The following is a 17,596-nucleotide window of genomic DNA, read 5'->3' on the forward strand; positions in this document are numbered from 1 at the left end:
GTATAGCTTCACGGATGAGATTTACTGCAGTGGGCCTTTTTCTCATAGATTTCTTAAAATACAAAACCAGCTGTAAGGAACTACTCTGAGTCTGTTACATACAAATTAAGGTAAGTGAACATTTGCAGTAATTATGTTTTATAATTATTCTCATTTGTTACATGACAGGTCATCATTTACATTTAATGACATAAGGGTTCAGAAGAAATTAACAAACTATTATGAAACAAACAAACTATTATTAGTTAATTAACAACTATTACACTTGTGGAATTAGAATCACCATTGCATTTATATAACATAATGACCTTATTAATGGACTTRCCAAATAGTGTGTTTCTGCTAAAAGTGTCCAAGTAATATTGAGTGAGCAAATAGACTGAATTTGGCAGAACATTTTCATTGTCTTTATCGATATTCGATATTACCTTTTTTTCAGTTAACCTCTAAAAGGCGACCCCGCTGTAACAGAAGTGAAAGAAACTACAGAAGAGATGGTGGGGTGCCTGAAAACTTTGGGGTACCTTTTACTTCTCTCTTGTGTCTCATCGACTGAATCCCGCATTCTGAAATTTGTTGTTGCCGTAAGTCTTTTCAGTTCTGCTTTACTCTTCTGGGATTTGTTTTAAAATGTTTAATGAAATCCTGATAGATTCAACACTTGGTTTATGCTTGAAGGGAAAATAAGATGATCAATAATCATATTGTATTTTATGTCTGATGTAGGAGCCATGTATTAAACCAACCAATCAAGCTTAATTTAACCCAATTTTAGCCCCGTTTATACCTGGTTCTAACATGTGTCCTTTGTCCCAATTCTTGTCCACATTCTGATTGTGCCCACATTTTAAGACAGGTGTAGATGATTMAAATATGTATTATTTGCTGATTGTGATCCGATCTTCCTGACCACCTCCGGAGGGACTAGGATATCTGGTCACAATGGGGACACAGTAATCGGATAAGAAACACATTTTAATACCACGTGTAGATGCAACGACTAATAAGTGGGCACAATCGGAATGTGGATAAGATTAGGACATAGGACACGTTAGCACCAGGTATAAAATATACTTCTGCATATCACATAAGAATATAAGACACATGACTTGTGTAAGGTACTGTAGCTCTATACATATGACATAAAACATATGACTGGCGTAAGGTATTTCGTCATGGCGATCGATCCCCCATTGAGTCGTTTCCCACGGACCCTCACGGTGAGGAAGTGTGGGCACAAGGCTTCGGGCAGCTAACTGAGGTACAGAAATTTGAGTATGCAATGACAATTATATTTCAAAAAAACATATCCCTTTGCCTATATTTTCATTCTGAATGTGCCTGTAACTTCTTCTACAACTATAAGCTTAAGCAAGCACACACATTGTCTTAAGAAAAAGTTGAAGGAGTCTGTCATGAAATGTTAAATAATCCTGTACCGTAACAAAAACAAGCAATATTATCACACTTCACAGCAATATCTCCTAAATCTTCTCCGTAGAAGTTCTTACTTGACCTATAAGCTTTCTCTCGTCTTTTTTTTGGCTCGCTTGGCTCAGTTGGGGATGAGACAGCAGTTTGACGTCGGCAGGTTTCTAAAGAGACGCTATGGACTCTTCCTCAGTGAAGACTACAACAGCAAAGAGGTGCGTTACTGGAGCCCAAACATGTACATATTACACAGGAGAGAAACTGCATTGTTTACCATGTGTGCTGTTTGTGCATTTGAGTCTTGGCAAATCTACTTCGGGCTATACGTCTGGGTTCTTTGGAGCATATGACCACACGATATCCATGTGTGGTACTTAGTGCCTGTAATGTCTGTTATGGTGCAGGCTAATGAGAATGACTCATGTTGATGACATCATCACCCCGGCCTCATAACATGATGTAACATGTGGGCTAATCTCGCCTGATCTCGTCACTGTGCATTAGACTGCATGCATGTTGTTTGGCTCTGTTTGCCCCAAGGCAGTTCGCATCGTACTGGCATTACAGCAAAGATCTGATTTCCCTCTTCCAGTCGCTCTCTTTCTCTTCCTGTCGTTCTCTCCCTTTTTCTCTTCACTCCATTCTATCGCTTTACCTTTTTCTCTCTCGTCCCCGTCTCTCTCTCCCTTTTYCCCTCCCTCCGTCCATAAAGTAGCAATTACCACCAAAATAACAACTTTCCTAATTCACTGTCGCTAACGATTTGTTGTCACACTCAAGTTTCAGCTCGTGCTGTACCTTTCCTGTCCCCTGTCATGTCACATCCGAATTCAAGCAAGCTTTATCGGCATCACAGGAAAAGCCAATGTTGTCAAAATGATTTACAGTGTGCAATCACTTCACATAGGATGACAGAAAAGGGAAAAGCACATTTTAAGTAGAACATATTAATTCTTAATACAGTAAAGCTTTGTTCCATTATGCACACTGGCAAACCACTTACTGTACAGTGGAGCAGTTTTTTGGACATGCATTCTCTAAGTGGTATGCTGGTATAGACATAGGGACCTAAGCTTTACTTCTTTCCCYCCACACAGGTGTATGTGCGGAGCACAGACTATGACCGCACTCTAATGAGTGCCCAGGCTAACCTGGCTGGGCTGTTCCCCCCAAACAGACGCCCCCCTCCCCTCATGCCCCAGTTACCATGGCGGCCCATTCCAGTGCACACTGTCACCAGAGCACAGGATAAGGTAGGCGGGCGCAGGGCTCTAAACTTGCGACCAAATATTTTCCTGTGCGACTAGGAGTTTTATTTTGGGATCTGTAACGATAAGGCTTCACTGTACCATTTGTTTCTCTGTGCCCTAGAGAAACAAGCGAGTGCAGATTCATTCGTGTCATGGTTTCACCATTACGACAGCGAAAACGCCGTGCTTCTAACCCAACCAGGTCAAAAGATCTGACCAATATTATCGGCGCAACATTTTCATCTTCCTATGGCAGATCGATCGCAAGCAGGCAGCTCCCTCCAGATGGAAGAACCATAACAGAGCAGAAAAGACGTATGGCGGATGGTTGGAAACGGCGGCGAGTAGTGCGGACGAAGTGGAGGAAATTGAGACAAGGTTGGAGAAGCAACAGCTGTGCTGGAATGCGATCAATATGGGTGACCGTTCTGATGATATGGAGTGGGAGGATGAGGGTCAAGGATCTGAATGGTCGGTAGAGGAAAGACATAGGAAGAAGAGAGATCATGATACTGAAAGCAGTGGAGCGTCTAGTCTGCAAAGCATAAAAAGGGCCAAGGTAGGGAGCAAGAGTAATAATGTGTTGGAGTGGAAAGTTGTGATGGTGTTTGATGAGACCACAGGGCCTCATTCACACCCTATCCGATTAACCAATGCCGTAGAGATAGGTGAAGTCAAACTAGCCTGGTCCATTGGAAATGGTGGATTGATAATATTGTGTGGTAGCCAGGCTTAGCAAGGGAAGATTCTGTAATGGAAAAGCTTAATGGGAAGAAGATTAAAAGCCATGTCCCTGATGCTTATGCTAGGTCGAGGGGAGTCATCACTGGGGTCCCGATATCTATGTCCATAGATGATATTAAAGAAAATGTGAAGGGAGGCAGAGTGATTGAGGCCAAAAGGTTGATCAGTAGGAAAGAGGGTCAAAGAAGTGAAAGCTTATCAGTGCTGCTGAGGTTTGAGAAGGTTTTGCCTGGAAAAGTACAGATAGGATTCCTTAGTTTCAATGTCAGAGAATTTGTCTCATCCCCAATGCAGTGTTTTAAATGCCAAAGAATGGGACATGTAGTTGTTCAGTGTAAAGGAAAGAAAATATGTGCCAAGTGTTGTAATTGTGGAAGGGGGGGTATGACGACAACATAGTGCATCAGTTGGTGRATGCCAGGTGCAGAGAGAGGCTTGAGAGGCTCAGAGATATAGAATCACTCATGATGTATTATACAGTGCATTCGGAAAGTATTCAGACCCTTTGACTTTTTCCCACATTTTATTACGTTACAGCCTTATTCTAAAATGGATTAAATCGTTTCCCCCCCCTCATCAATCTACACACAATACTGCATAATGACAAAGCAAAAACAGGTTTTTAGACATTTTTGCAAATGTATAATAAAAATAAATAATTCAATATCACATTTACATAAGTATTTAGACCCTTTACTCAGTACTTTGTTGAAGCACCTTTGGCAGCGATTACAGCCTCAAGTCGTCTTGGTATGATGCTACAAGCTTGGCACACCTGTATTTGGGGTGTTTCTCCCATTCTTCTCTGCTGACACTCTCAAACTCTGTCAGGTTGGATGGGGAGCATTGCTGAACAGCTATTTTCAGGTCTCTCCAGAGATGTTCGATCGGGTTCAAGTCCGGGCTCTGGCTGGGCCACTCAAGGACATTCAGAGACTTGTCTCGAAGCATCCTGCCGTTGTCTTGGCTGTGTGGTTAGGGTCGTTGGCCCGTTAGAAGGTGAACCTTCGGCCCAGTCTGAGGTCCTGAGCGCTCTGGAGCGGTTTCCATCAAGAATCTCTCTGTACTTTGCTCGTTCATCTTCCCTCGATCCTGACTAGTCTCCCAGTCCCTGCCACTGAGTAACATCCCCACAGCATGATGCTGCCACACCATGCTTCAGCGTAGGGATGGTGCCAGGTTTCCTCCAGACGTGACGCTTGGCATTCAGTCCAAATAGTTTTTTGTTTTTTATCAGAACAGATAATCTTGTTTCTCATGGTCTGAGAGTCTTTAGGTGCCTTTTGAAATTCCAAGCAGGCTTTCATGTGCCTTTTATTGAGGAGTGGCTTCCGTCTGGCCGCTCTACATATAGGCCTAATTGGTAGTGCTGCAGAGATGGTTGTCCTTCTGGAAGGTTCTCCCATCTACAGAGGCACTCTGGAGCTCTGTCAGAGTGAACATTGGGTTCTTAGTCACCTCCTGACCAAGGCCCTTCTCCCATTTGCTCAGTTTGGGCGGACGTCCAGCTCTAGGAACAGTCTTGGTGGTTCCAAACGTCTTTCCAACAGAAATGTTTGGTAACCTTCCCCAGATCTGTGCCTCAACACAATCCTGTCTCGGAGCTCTACAGACAGTTCCTTCGACCTCATGGCTTGGTTTTGCTGACATGCACTGTCAACTGTGGGACCTTATATGACAGGTGTGTGCCTTTCAAATCATGTCCAATGAATTGAATTGACCACAGGTGGACTCCAATCAAGTTGTAGAAACATCTCAAGGATGATCAATGGAACAGGATGCACTGAGCTCAATTTCGAGTCTCATAGCAAAGGGTCTGAATACTTATGTAATAAGTATTTCTGTTTTATTATTTTTATACATTTGCAAAAATGAAAAAAAGTAAAAAAAACCTTTGTCATTATGGGGTATTGTGTGTAGATTGATGAGGAAATAATAGATTTTAGAATAAGGCTGAAACGTAACAAAATGTGGAAAAAGTCAAGGGTCCGAATACTTTACGAATGCACTCTATGCAGAGGCTGGTTAACAGATTGGTGGAACTACAGTGCGGACTGATGGAGCTTCCATGACTGCTCCTGTAGTAAGTGGACCTGCTGTGTGGCTGGTGCTTCTGCTGGTCCTGGCATGTTTTCGAGACCTGTTCAGAAATCTTGCGCTCAAGAATAGTTGTGTCAAAGGACACTTGATGGTGAATAAATTCATTTCATAGCTTTCATTGGTAAGGTTATCAACACGACTCGGGTTGTGGAAAGCAGAAATACCAGCTTGAAGGCTATTGTGGATACGGCAAAATAGTTATGAGGGTAACAGATGTTACTGTCAAAATGGTTGTAATATGCTGAATAATCCTAAGGATGGATTGTTTCAACATAATATAGATCATATTTAATGAGGGGGCTTGGGGGGTTTGAGGGAGGGTGGGTAGAAGTTAGTAGAGATTTATTTGGTTTAAAAATGTATTTTCTTAGTACAGAATTGGCAGACATGATTGTTCGCACACTCCAGCATAGTAGTGGTGGCATGCACCTTAAACGTTTTTTTTTGTGGACCGCCTTAATATCATAGAAAAATAAGATGGTGCGGGGGCGACAATGGTAGCTAACTAGCTAGCTACGAAAACGGTAGACAGTGTTCTTTGCCTCTGCATGTCGGGCACTGCTTTCCTCCAGTTCTGTTAACGATGGCGGGCAGGTGTTTGGCAGGTGTTAGCGAAGGACACTGGGTGCTAGCTAACTAGCTAGGACTCCGGTACATAGCAGGCAGGAGGCAGGATAGATAGCTAGCTATCTAGGACACCGGTAGACAGTGTACTTTGCTCCCGCCTGTCGGGCACTGTTTTCTGCAGTTCTGTTAAGGGCAGGTTCAGCCGGTGGGAGCGAAGCACTGTGTGCTAGCAAGCAGGCGTCAGTGAAGGACGAATGTAAACTCACCCCATTCCGTACAAATGTGCGTAACCGCGACATTCAAACGAGGCTACAAAGAAAACTAATGGGACTGTAGCGACAGTGTTGACTTCAAAATCGGGGGTGTGAACTAGGTTTCTATTCAAGCGTTGATCGACATGGTAATGGCTCTATACTATTGGAGAAAAGTCGAAAAAACTGACCCTCCGTTACATCTTGACGTGTCATGTCGTAACGTACAGCATGCATAAAGCAACTATTTCTGTCTTACAATCTCTCTCCACCAGGTGTAGCACTTCTCTCATCGTTTAAAAACAAGAAATGGACAGTGACGGGGTAGAGGGGGATACCTAGTAATTTTTTTCGTCATCATTGCATGCGATCATCATTCCAAAGCCGCTGTTTTACTTCTAAGATCACTTTAGCACCGCCCTAAAAACCTGATTCAAATTCGACACAAACCTTCAAATAGGTATGTAATGACACATGATATAAACTCTTTATAGTGTTTTATTTACATTTTAGAGGCGATAAGGTGATACGTTGGACAGATCGAGTGAAAAAAGCAATTTTCCCACAGGACATCTGTCCTTCTCACTGCCCCGCATTAGTTTCACTTCCCACCCTCCATTTTTAAAAATACACGACGGGGCTCATTGCCTGCTTGAATTATGCAGAAACGGGCAGTGTTTAGGTCATGTAATCGATTTTGTTGGAAAGGGAGAAGAATTGTGCTTTACCAATGGTATTGAATACAGTTGATCTGGAAGTATTACGTTTTTGGGGCGCTAAAATAAGGGCAATTGTACGGACCAAGGCGATGTACGAGTTTACGTTAGTTAGCTAGACTCCGGTACACAGCAGGCGGGAGGTGGGGGCAACACCTGTAGCTAGCTAGCTCAGACACTGGTAAAAACTCTGATAATACTTTTATTTCCCTTTAGACCCATGTTTTAATTGCATAGACAATCAGGGGAAATACAGAATATCAAAAGTGTCACACAACCATGAAGATGGTGTGCTCAAGGCGGGGTTCATGCAGAAACCAATGGGATGCTCGATTACAGCTGCAATCACACACTACTAACAGAGATACTTTTGAGGAGATTGGAAACTCCATTGAAATCGTATTAATGCGATTGTGTACATTGCCACGCGTCGTCAATGGGCCGTGAGGTGCATTCTGGGCTATTCTACGACAAGAAAATATCTCCTTCAAGGAGTGAATGGGGGTCAATTGGGCGCTAGTGTAAAAACCCAACATTAGCATGAATTCCMGTGAACAAGAAGTACAACATTACAAGTCTTTTCCGAGATGTAAGATRACTTGTTTTCTGTAATATCGTATAGCTTTGGAATCATGACATTATGTACTTTCGAGAAAAATAGGTTTCTTGACTCATACCCTGACTTTGAGAAGGGATTGCGTGACGATTATTTTAGCAACCACGTGAAGCAGCATGACAACATGAACGCGATTGTTCACAATCTGCTGGGTGGGGCATTATATGGTGCTCCATTTATTGCCCAATGTGATTCCTAGCTCCTCCTTTCACTAATAACGCTGCTCTTAATCGCACACCTGACATTTTTAAAGAGATTATGCTCCTAAATTTCATTTGATGTTTTTTTGCATTTAGAGCCCTGGCCTGGAGGCTGGCTGGCATAGACAAACATGCCCACTCACTCACTCACACGTCATCCATTAAATCAACTGTATGAATCTATCCAGTAGACCTGGGTTCAAAATAGTGTTTGTTTTCTTTCAAATTTTTTAGTGGTGATTGATTGAGCTTGCCTGGTTACATTGGAACCAATGAAATAGTTCCAGAAGTGTAAACCCATCCCATCTGAAGTATTTGAAGAAAAAAAAAGACTAGTTTGAATCCAGATATATTGGTTTTGGGTGGAGCCTGATGTGGAACTCAATATCACTACGCCCATTTGAGATGTGAGCATGGACCTTCATGTCCATTTCCCAGACCAATAGGCCATTTGGCACTGAGATGGCGTTAAACAGAAAAGAAAGGGCCACTAGTAAAGCAAAGCTGTAAACCGAGTTTACATGGGTTTTATGAGAAGAGGAAGAGGAATTTGACAGAGGAATAAAAGTTGTTGTTTTGTCTCGGATTTCACAAGCTGTTGAAGTCCCCAAGCAAACACTGCCCCAGGTTTAGAGAGCTGATGGGGGAGACGTTTGACAGCCAACACTACCGGAGAGTTCTCAAGTCTCACCAGGTAAGTCTCAGAAGAGTTGTCAAGGTAACACATCAAATCATAAAGCCTATGACGCTTCATACATCTTAATTGGACCAGTTTCGTCGCAGGAGTAAAATAATCCTGCTGCAGGAGGATTTTATTTTTGTATTTTTTTCACTGATAATTTCAAACGGAAGTTAGTTTTGATAGGCTACAGTAGGCTATAGGCTGCATTTCGGATACACTATGTTGTAGTAGAGACCATTATCTATTTGTGTTATTTAAGCAATAAGGCCCGAGGGGTTGTGGTATACAGCCTGTTCTTATGCGCGACGCAACGCAGAGTGCCTGGATACAGACCTTAGACGTGGTATATTGGCCATATACCACAAACCCCTAAGTTTCCTTATTGCTATTATAAACTGGTTACCAACGTAATTAGAGCAGTAAAAATAAATGATTTGTCATACGGTCTGATATACCACGTCTGTCAGCCAATCAGCATTCAGGGCTTGAACCACCCAGTTTATAATAAGCTATATACAACGTGTCACGTTCGTTATAGCGATGAGACCAAAGCGCAGCGTGATTTGAATGCATCTTCTTGTAATAAAGAAAGAACACGGAATGAACTATACAAAAACAACAAAACGAACGTGAAGCTATATAATCATAGTGCTGACACAAGCAACTAAACATAGACATAGATAATCACCCACGAAATACTCAAGGAATATGGCTGCCTAAATATGGTTCCCAATCAGAGACAACGATAAACAGCTACCTCTAATTGAGAACCAATCTAGGCAACCATAGACATACAAAACCCCTAGACGGTGCCATACCCCATAACATACAAAAACCCTAGACAGGACAAAACATTATACACCCATGTCAACACCCTGACCTACCAAAATAATAAAGAAAACAAAGAAATAACTTAAGGTCAGGGCGTACACAAACGACAGTTGTTGATGGTATGGCTGCATTTCAGATACAATGTTTCATTATGTACATTGTTCAGTGTGACATCATAGTGAACCTACGTATAGGACATTTTATTCTGTCTGTGATTTGGTGATTTAGAGCGAGCAAGAGAGAAAGAGAACTATAGGTTCATGAATGTATGTGAATAACGAGGCTCATTTGAATATCCTGCTCTGCAGAATTTTCAGTGACAACAGAGTGATCAATATATAATATACAGTGGGGAGAACAAGTATTTGATACCCTGCCGATTTTGCAGGTTTTCCTACTTACAAAGCATGTAGAGGTCTGTAATTTTTATCATAGGTACACTTCAAAAATCCAGAAAATCACATTGTATGATTTTTAAGTAATTAATTTGCATTTTATGCATGAACTAAGTATTTGATACATCAGAAAAGCAGAACTTAATATTTGGTACAGAACCTTTGTTTGCAATTACAGAGATCATACGTTTCCTGTAGTTCTTGACCAGGTTTGCACACACTGCAGCAGGGATTTTGGCCACACTCCTCCATAAGACCTTCTCCAGATCCTTCAGGTTTCGGGCTGTCGCTGGGCAATATGGACTTTCAGCTCCCTCCAAAGATTTTCTATTGGGTTCAGGTCTGGAGACTGGCAGGCCACTCCAGGACCTTGAGATGCTTCTTACGGACCACTCCTTAGTTGCCCTGGCTGTGTGTTTCGGTCGTTGTCATGCTGGAGACCCAGCCACGACCCATCTTCAATGCTCTTACTGAGGGAAGGAGGTTGTTTGCCAAGATCTCGCGATACATGGCCCCATCCATCTCCCTCAATAGGTGCAGTCGTCCTGTACCCTTTGCAGAAAAGCATCCAAAAGAATGATGTTTCCACCTCCATGCTTCACGGTTGGGATGGTGATCTTGGGGTTGTACTCATCCTTCTTCTCTCTCCAACACGGCGAGTGAAGTTTAGACCAAAGCTCTATTTTGTCTCAACAGACCACATGACCTTCTCCCATTCCTCCTCTGGATCATCCAGATGGTCATTGGCAAACTTCAGACGGGCCTGGACATGCGCTGGCTTGAGCAGGGGACCTTGCGTGCGCTGCAGGATTTTAATCCATGACGGCGTAGTGTGTTACTAATGGTTTTCTTTGAGACTGTGGTCCCAGCTCTCTTCAGGTCATTGACCAGGTCCTGCCGTGTAGTTCTGGCTGATCCTTCACCTTCCTCATGATCATTGATGCCCCACGAGGTGAGATCTTGCATGGAGCCCCAACCGAGGGTGATTGACCATCTAATAATTGCCGAACAGTTTGTGCCTTCTCACCAAGCTGCTGCTATTGCCTGTAGCCCACCAGCCTTGGCAGGTTTACAATTTATCCCTGATGTCCTTACACAGCTCTCTGGTCTTGGCCATTGTGGAGAGGTTGGAGTCTGTTTGATTGAGGTTGTGGACAGGTGTCTTTATACAGGTAACGAGTTCAAACAGGTGCAGTTATACAGGTAATGAGTGGAGAACAGGAGGGCTTCTTAAAGAAAAACTACACAGGTCTGTGAGAGCCGGAATTCTTACTGGTGGTAGGTGATCAAATACTTATCTGTCTTGCAAATAAAATGCAAATTAATTACTTAAATCATACAATGTGATTTTCTGGATCTTTTGTTTATAAGGTATCCTGTGGCTCGTCTAATACAGTTGAAGTGTACCTATGATAAAAATGACAGACCTCTACATGCTTTGTAAGTAGGAAAACCTGCAAAATCAGGAGTGTATCAAATACTTGTTCTCCCCACTGTATATATATATATTTAATCTTCATTTAACAAGGCAAGTCAGTTAAGAACAAATTATTATTTACAATGACGGCCTACCCCCCAGCCAAAGCCGGACGACGCTGGGCCAATTGTGCGCCGCCCTATGGGACTCCCAATCACGGCCGGATGTGATACAGCCTGGATTCAAACCAGGGACTGCTGCGCATACTCTGTTTTAAAAATGAAGATACTACACCTGTAGTAGACATGACATAACATGTTCAGACCTGTGTCAAATGCATAGTAGTATGTCAAATACTTTCAAATACTCTGCGTTTGATTGAGTTCGTCCAAATAGAATAGCCCCAAGGGGAAAAACTCCAAGGTTATCAAACACACCTCAATCGCTTTCACTCGTTTTTTTTTATGTTGTTATTGTTAATGTTTCATTTTGTTCTGTCTAGTCATTTCAAGTCCTATCCTGTCATAGATGGGCCTTGAGCAATATGTCGCAGCAATGAAACCCTTTTCCTCACAACCCTGTCCCTATTCATCTTGTCTTGTGAATTAATTTTGACTCACTTGCTACATGTGTTTTGTTATTCAAAGACTGATTTATTGTTTCATTCCGGTAGGTTATTAGTTGTCACAAAGGCCTTGTTAGTTATTTCGGTGTGACATCAGGCCCTCAGTGATTTCCTCACTCACAGTTTTCTCCTTCATCTTCCAAAAAGCTGCTTGGTGCAATTTCTCTCACATTCTCAGAGCTGTTAATTAATGACAGGATTGAATTATATTGAGAATTAAAATGAAAAGGCTTTAATTAACTGAATCCCATCCTGATTCCTATTATGGAGATGTCTGGCTTTTGATGGAGGCGTCCTTGGTACTCTTTACTACCCTCTGGTGAGAAGATGGGGTATCTGAACATTTCTGTCACCCTGGGTTCATCTTAATAGTCACAAGTGGCTTCCTCTTGTCTCATTTTATGTGATCTGAAAAGCAGGTGAAAGGTTCATGGGCATAAAGACATAATATGTAGAAATCGCTCCCCATTAGCTGGTTGCTAAAATTCTATCACGTTTGCCTAATTTCAGTTGATGTGACAAAACAAGTGTAGAGAATCATTAAACAATCTWAACGGCTGTGAAATATATTTTCTAAAATAAAAAATATCGTATTTTGAGATGATTCAAGCTGGTGTACAAAACGAAAAGTAAAAAGATGCAAAACCGAAACTTAAAGATACGTTATAAAGGTTTTGTATAATTTCAGTCAGTAGTTGAAAAGTAGCGCTCATGAGCCAAAATGTATGATATGTTATGAATTCCAATTCGTACGATATGTAAGTCCATAAGATCCCGTTCAATCTCTTTAAGGACGGGAAGCATAGAAATAGCTCACATAGAATATGCTGCTTATCAGACTTGCTTCCAATGAGAATGACAGATCTACAACTCACATTTCTATCTGAATTTGGTTGGGTCGCCACCAAAGCTACATACTGGACCTAGAACGATGACCTATCACCACGTACTGACAGTAATCATGTATTTTGCATCAGTGTAGATGAACCTTCCCCTGAGTCATTTTCTCTCAACTAAACACTGGGTATAAAAAAAACCTTGGTACAGTGCCCTTATTTGACAAGACTTACGGTTTTAATAATCAACTGTTTATGGAAGCAAAAAACGAATGTGACATGTGAATATGTGACCGAGTGATTGCTTTTAGGAATCCACCAGGCGCAATCTTAAAATTGACTGACTGGAATAAAATAAAAAAATCATATAAGATGAACATCTTCCCACAGCGATTTATACAGGAGCTCTCCAACCACACTGGGTATCCTGTGTCTAGGCTGCTGGGCAGGAATTCCATCTGGAGGGTCTACGACACTCTCTCCTGTCAGGTACTATTGCATGTAGCTCTCTGCATACACACTCTGACTCTGAAATAAATACCATGCCACATGTAGGGTTTCCCCTCTAGGGTTAGTTGCAGGTCCCCTTCGAAGGGATMTACGTCCCAAATGGCACCCTCTTCCCTTTATAGGCCACTTACTTTGTGAAGGGCCCATAGGGCTCTGGTCAAAAGTAGTGCACTGTAAGGGAATAGGGTGCCATTTGGGATGCATCTATAGACTTGCTTGAAACCCACGAAACCCACGTTTCCTGCATGTTGTCCGTGCCACTCTGTGACTTCCAGTCATTGCACTAATGCTTTGTTAGCATTGGCTTACGAAACTCCCTCTAACTTCCTACTGTTCAGTCGTGTGGTCAGGTGCCACAAAAAGGACTTAGGAAAATTGCAATTGGTTCAGAACAGGGCAGCCCGGCTGGCCCTTGGATGTACACAGAGAGCTGATATCAATCATATGCATATGCATGACTTCATCACTACTTGTATTTGTGAGAGGTACTGACATGTTGAACGCACCGAGCGGTCTGTTTGAACTACTGGCACACAGCTCGGACATCCATGCATACACCACAAGACATGCCACCAGAGGTTTCTTCACAGTCCTCAAATCCAGAACAGACTATGGAAGGCGCACAGTACTAAACTCTATTTCACACCAAGTAACTCATGCAAGCAGTTAAAATAGATTTTAAAAACAGATTAAAAAACACTTTATGGAACAGCGGGGACTGTGAAGCAACACAAACATAGGCACAGACACATGCACACACACACACACATGATAGCATACGCACTGTACACACACGTACACATGGATTTTGTACTGTATATATATGGTAGTGGTGGAGTAGGGGCCTGAGGGCACACAGTCTGAATGTATTGTAATGTTTTTAAAATTGTATAAACTGCCTTAATTTTACTGGACCCTAGGAAGAGTAGCCGCTGCCTTGGGATCCATAATAAATACAAAAATACAAATACTGCACAGAGACATAAAAATTGCATCCACGAGTTCATCTGACTCTGCATCCTGCCTCACTCATTATATAGGCAGGACGCCTCCCCTCCCTTCCCCTGCCTACCTCTGTTGCAAGTTGCCCTGTGTCAAATAGTTGGCTTCTATTGGTTTCAATTGACAACTTTGATGCCAGAAAGCCTGGATGTTACTCTTTGGGCCTTTGTGCCCCGCCTGGGAACAAACAATATAGGGGAACACTGCCATGTGATCATCTCGGCAGTTGGGCTTGATGAATAACTCAATAGCTCGTTGAAATGAACAATATTCATGATGATATAAGAGGTAGACTTGGTCATACTTACAGTAATGCACATTAGCACCAGTGCAAAGTGTACATCCGTCATCTGTTATTTTCAGAGACGGATATAAATAGAACGACTTATGCAAACCGCGAAATAGAGCTTGCATCCAAAATGGGACCCTATTTCCAATATTGTGTGCTAATTTTGACAAGAGTCCTATGGGCCCTGGTCAAAGGTAGTGCACTTTAAAGGGAATAGGGTGACATTTGGGACGCACCCACAATAATTACACGGGTATAGGCTTGGTTGTGACTCATGTGTTGTGGAAGATTGCGCGTCAAACAGAACGATGCTAACGGTTGTCATTGTACCCTTGTTAGAGGAATCACAACCTGACCACCCCTGGCTGGGCCACACAGGAAGTACTCAACACTCTACAGGAAATATCCTCCTTTGAGGTCATGTTCAGCGCCGTCACTCACAAGAGAAAGGAAAAGGCCAGGCTCTCAGGAGGTGAGCGGTTCGAGTTCAGAAGGTGTCCGAGGTCATGTGGGTTGTGAAAGAGTTGAAGTAATGTTGCTTTGATGTTGCGGCCGCGGGGTTGAGAGTTGAAAATAAGTCGAAGTGACGTTGAGTTAATGTTGTGACTGTGGGCTGAGAGGTTGCTCGTGCTGAGTGGATGACATATCCTGTGGATTGTGAGTTGGTCTGAATGGTATGTTAATGAGTTGGATTATGCCAACCGTTTGTTTGTTTGCGTGTATGTCACTATGATTGTTTTTATAATGTTGATGGTTTGTTTATTGTTCAGGGGTTCTGTTGAATGCCATCCTGAGGAATTTCTCCAAGGCAATGGAGCAAGGGGGCGCGTTCAAGTTCATCATGTATTCGGCAGTTAGTGAACACCGCTGGCACACACATACACACCCACATGCATAGATGTACACTCACACTTCATATTATGCAATCTGACATCTAGCATGTCTCCGTATTCATATTTACACATTCGCAAGCACATCCACGCGTGACCAAACACAATGTTAACGCTGTGTGATTATGCAATTTATGCGACACAATTAATTCTGTGTTCTAATGTGTACATCTCTCTCTCTCTCTAGCATGACTCCACCCTCATCACTCTCCAGGCTGCCCTAGACGTGTACAACGGTCTTCTTCCTCCTTATGCTGCCTGTCAGCTCTTTGAGTTCTACCAAGAGGAGGATGGGTAATGTAGTTTTAGTTGTGATACCTCCAGAAACGATCATATGTACAAGGCTAATGTTTTAGCGCAATAAACTGTACAAATTATTTGGTTTAAAGCTGCAATATGTAACTTTTTGGGTGACCTGAAAAAATTTACATAGTCATTCACATTAAAAGCAACTCCAAGAAGCGCTATATCTGTTCTATGTGCGCTATGTTTATGCTTCCCGTGCTTAAGTTTCATATTTGCATCTTTTACTTTCGGTTTTGTACACCAGCTTCAAAGAGCTGAAAATACAATATTTTTGCTTATTGAAAAGATATTGCACAGTGGTTTAGAAGGTACAATGAATTTCTTACACTATACATTGCTTGTTTTGCCGCATAAACATTTGGTGAACTATTAGCATTTTAGCAACCAGGAAATGGCTGAGCGATTTCTGCATATTGCACCTTTAAATGGCAACTAAATGGTATGCGAGATGTGAAATGAGTCTTAAAGTGTCACAGAAATCTGCATAACACATGACTATAGGCTATGTCTTTACATAGTCTGTATAAACTATTCCAGGTCCTATTCTCTTGACATGTATTACCGTAATGACTCATCCCGTGATCCCTACCCGACCCCTGTGCCTGGCTGTGAGACAACTCCGTGCCCTCTGACCTCATTCACTGACCTGGTTAAAGATGTCATCTCAACGGACTGGGACGCCGAGTGTGGGCTCAAACCGTCATGGTCCAACACAGGTAAAAAAGGTAGTTCCATATTGTCCTAATGGTTCAAAGCTTTGTTGCTTTTGCTTATAGGAGCTCATTTTTCTGTCATTCTATACACCAGAATATCCATAAATATTGCCACAGATACTGTAAGTATAAGTAAACTTAACGTTTACTCGGAAACTGACACTACTCATTGAAACCGGACTCTAAGACTGACATCTTTTAAATCTGATTACTTATCTTCATTGCATCTCTCCTAACTTTTGCAAGGTGTCATTGCGGCGCTTGCAGTGGCAGTAGCTATCCTGACAGTGGCGCTGTTGGCCAGCATAGCTGTGTTTATTCACCAGAGGAGAAACCTGTACTCCAGGGAGGGGTAGTAGGGCTCTCCAGGCTTGAATAAGTCTTCCTAAAACATCATGGAGGCATTGGGAGAGGACAGGGCAATACATCAATACTTATAGGCCTACTATCTCTGAGATTAAAATGGAAATAATCCATACAATGACCTTGTGAATTTTGTTCTCTTGTGATCTGTTGTACTGTTTTGTATTGTATTGTATTGAGTTCTTATTGGATTTTGTTCTATTTAGCAGAATGTCAAGTCATCTTAGGTCTTTGAGTGATTTGGCTTTTATAATATTTAGAAAATGATTGAATTCGTTATGTCTCCTTGACTTTTTCCACATTTTGTTGTCTTACAGCCTGAATTTAAAATGGATTTACATTAAGATTTTATTGTCACACACAATACCCCGTAATGTCAATGTGGAATTATGTTTTTCCATTTTTTTACGAATTAATAAAAAATGAAAAGCTGAAACGTCTTGAGTCAATAAGTCGTCAATTACCTCGACACCGGTGCACCCGCACATTTACTCTGTACTGGCACCCCATGTATATAGCCTCGCTATTGTTATACTGCTGCTCTTTAGTGATTTGTTACTTTTATCTCTTACTTTTTTTTATAGGTATTTTCTTAAAACTGCATTGTTGGTTAAGTAAGCATTTCACTGTAAGGTCTACACCGGTTGTATTCGGCGCATGTGACAAATAAAATTGGATTTGATTTATTCAACCCCTTTGTTATGGCAAGCCTATATAAGTTCAGGAGTAAAAATGTGCTTAAAGTCACATAATAAGTCGCATGGACTCACTCTGTGTGCAATAATAGTGTTTAACATGATTTTGAATGACTACCTCATCTCTGTACCCCACACATTAAATTAGAGGTAAGGTCCCTCAGTCG

General features: G+C 42.0%; 1 protein-coding gene across 1 annotated transcript; it reads left to right on the forward strand.

The window, feature by feature from the left end:
• Positions 1-468: 468 nt before the first annotated feature.
• On the forward strand, positions 469-17,211 carry LOC111977630 (testicular acid phosphatase homolog). The gene is made up of 11 exons (XM_070448738.1): positions 469-584; positions 1,166-1,261; positions 1,560-1,646; positions 2,529-2,684; positions 8,471-8,569; positions 13,052-13,150; positions 14,802-14,934; positions 15,233-15,315; positions 15,540-15,646; positions 16,196-16,374; positions 16,618-17,211. Exons 1-11 carry the CDS (start codon positions 495-497, stop codon positions 16,725-16,727), a joined length of 1,239 nt encoding a protein of 412 aa, XP_070304839.1. The 5' UTR covers positions 469-494; the 3' UTR covers positions 16,728-17,211.
• The last annotated feature ends 385 nt before the right edge of the window (positions 17,212-17,596 follow it).

Source organism: Salvelinus sp. IW2-2015, linkage group LG18, assembly GCF_002910315.2.
Source record: "Salvelinus sp. IW2-2015 linkage group LG18, ASM291031v2, whole genome shotgun sequence".
In the NCBI taxonomy this organism is placed as follows: domain Eukaryota; kingdom Metazoa; phylum Chordata; class Actinopteri; order Salmoniformes; family Salmonidae; genus Salvelinus; species Salvelinus sp. IW2-2015.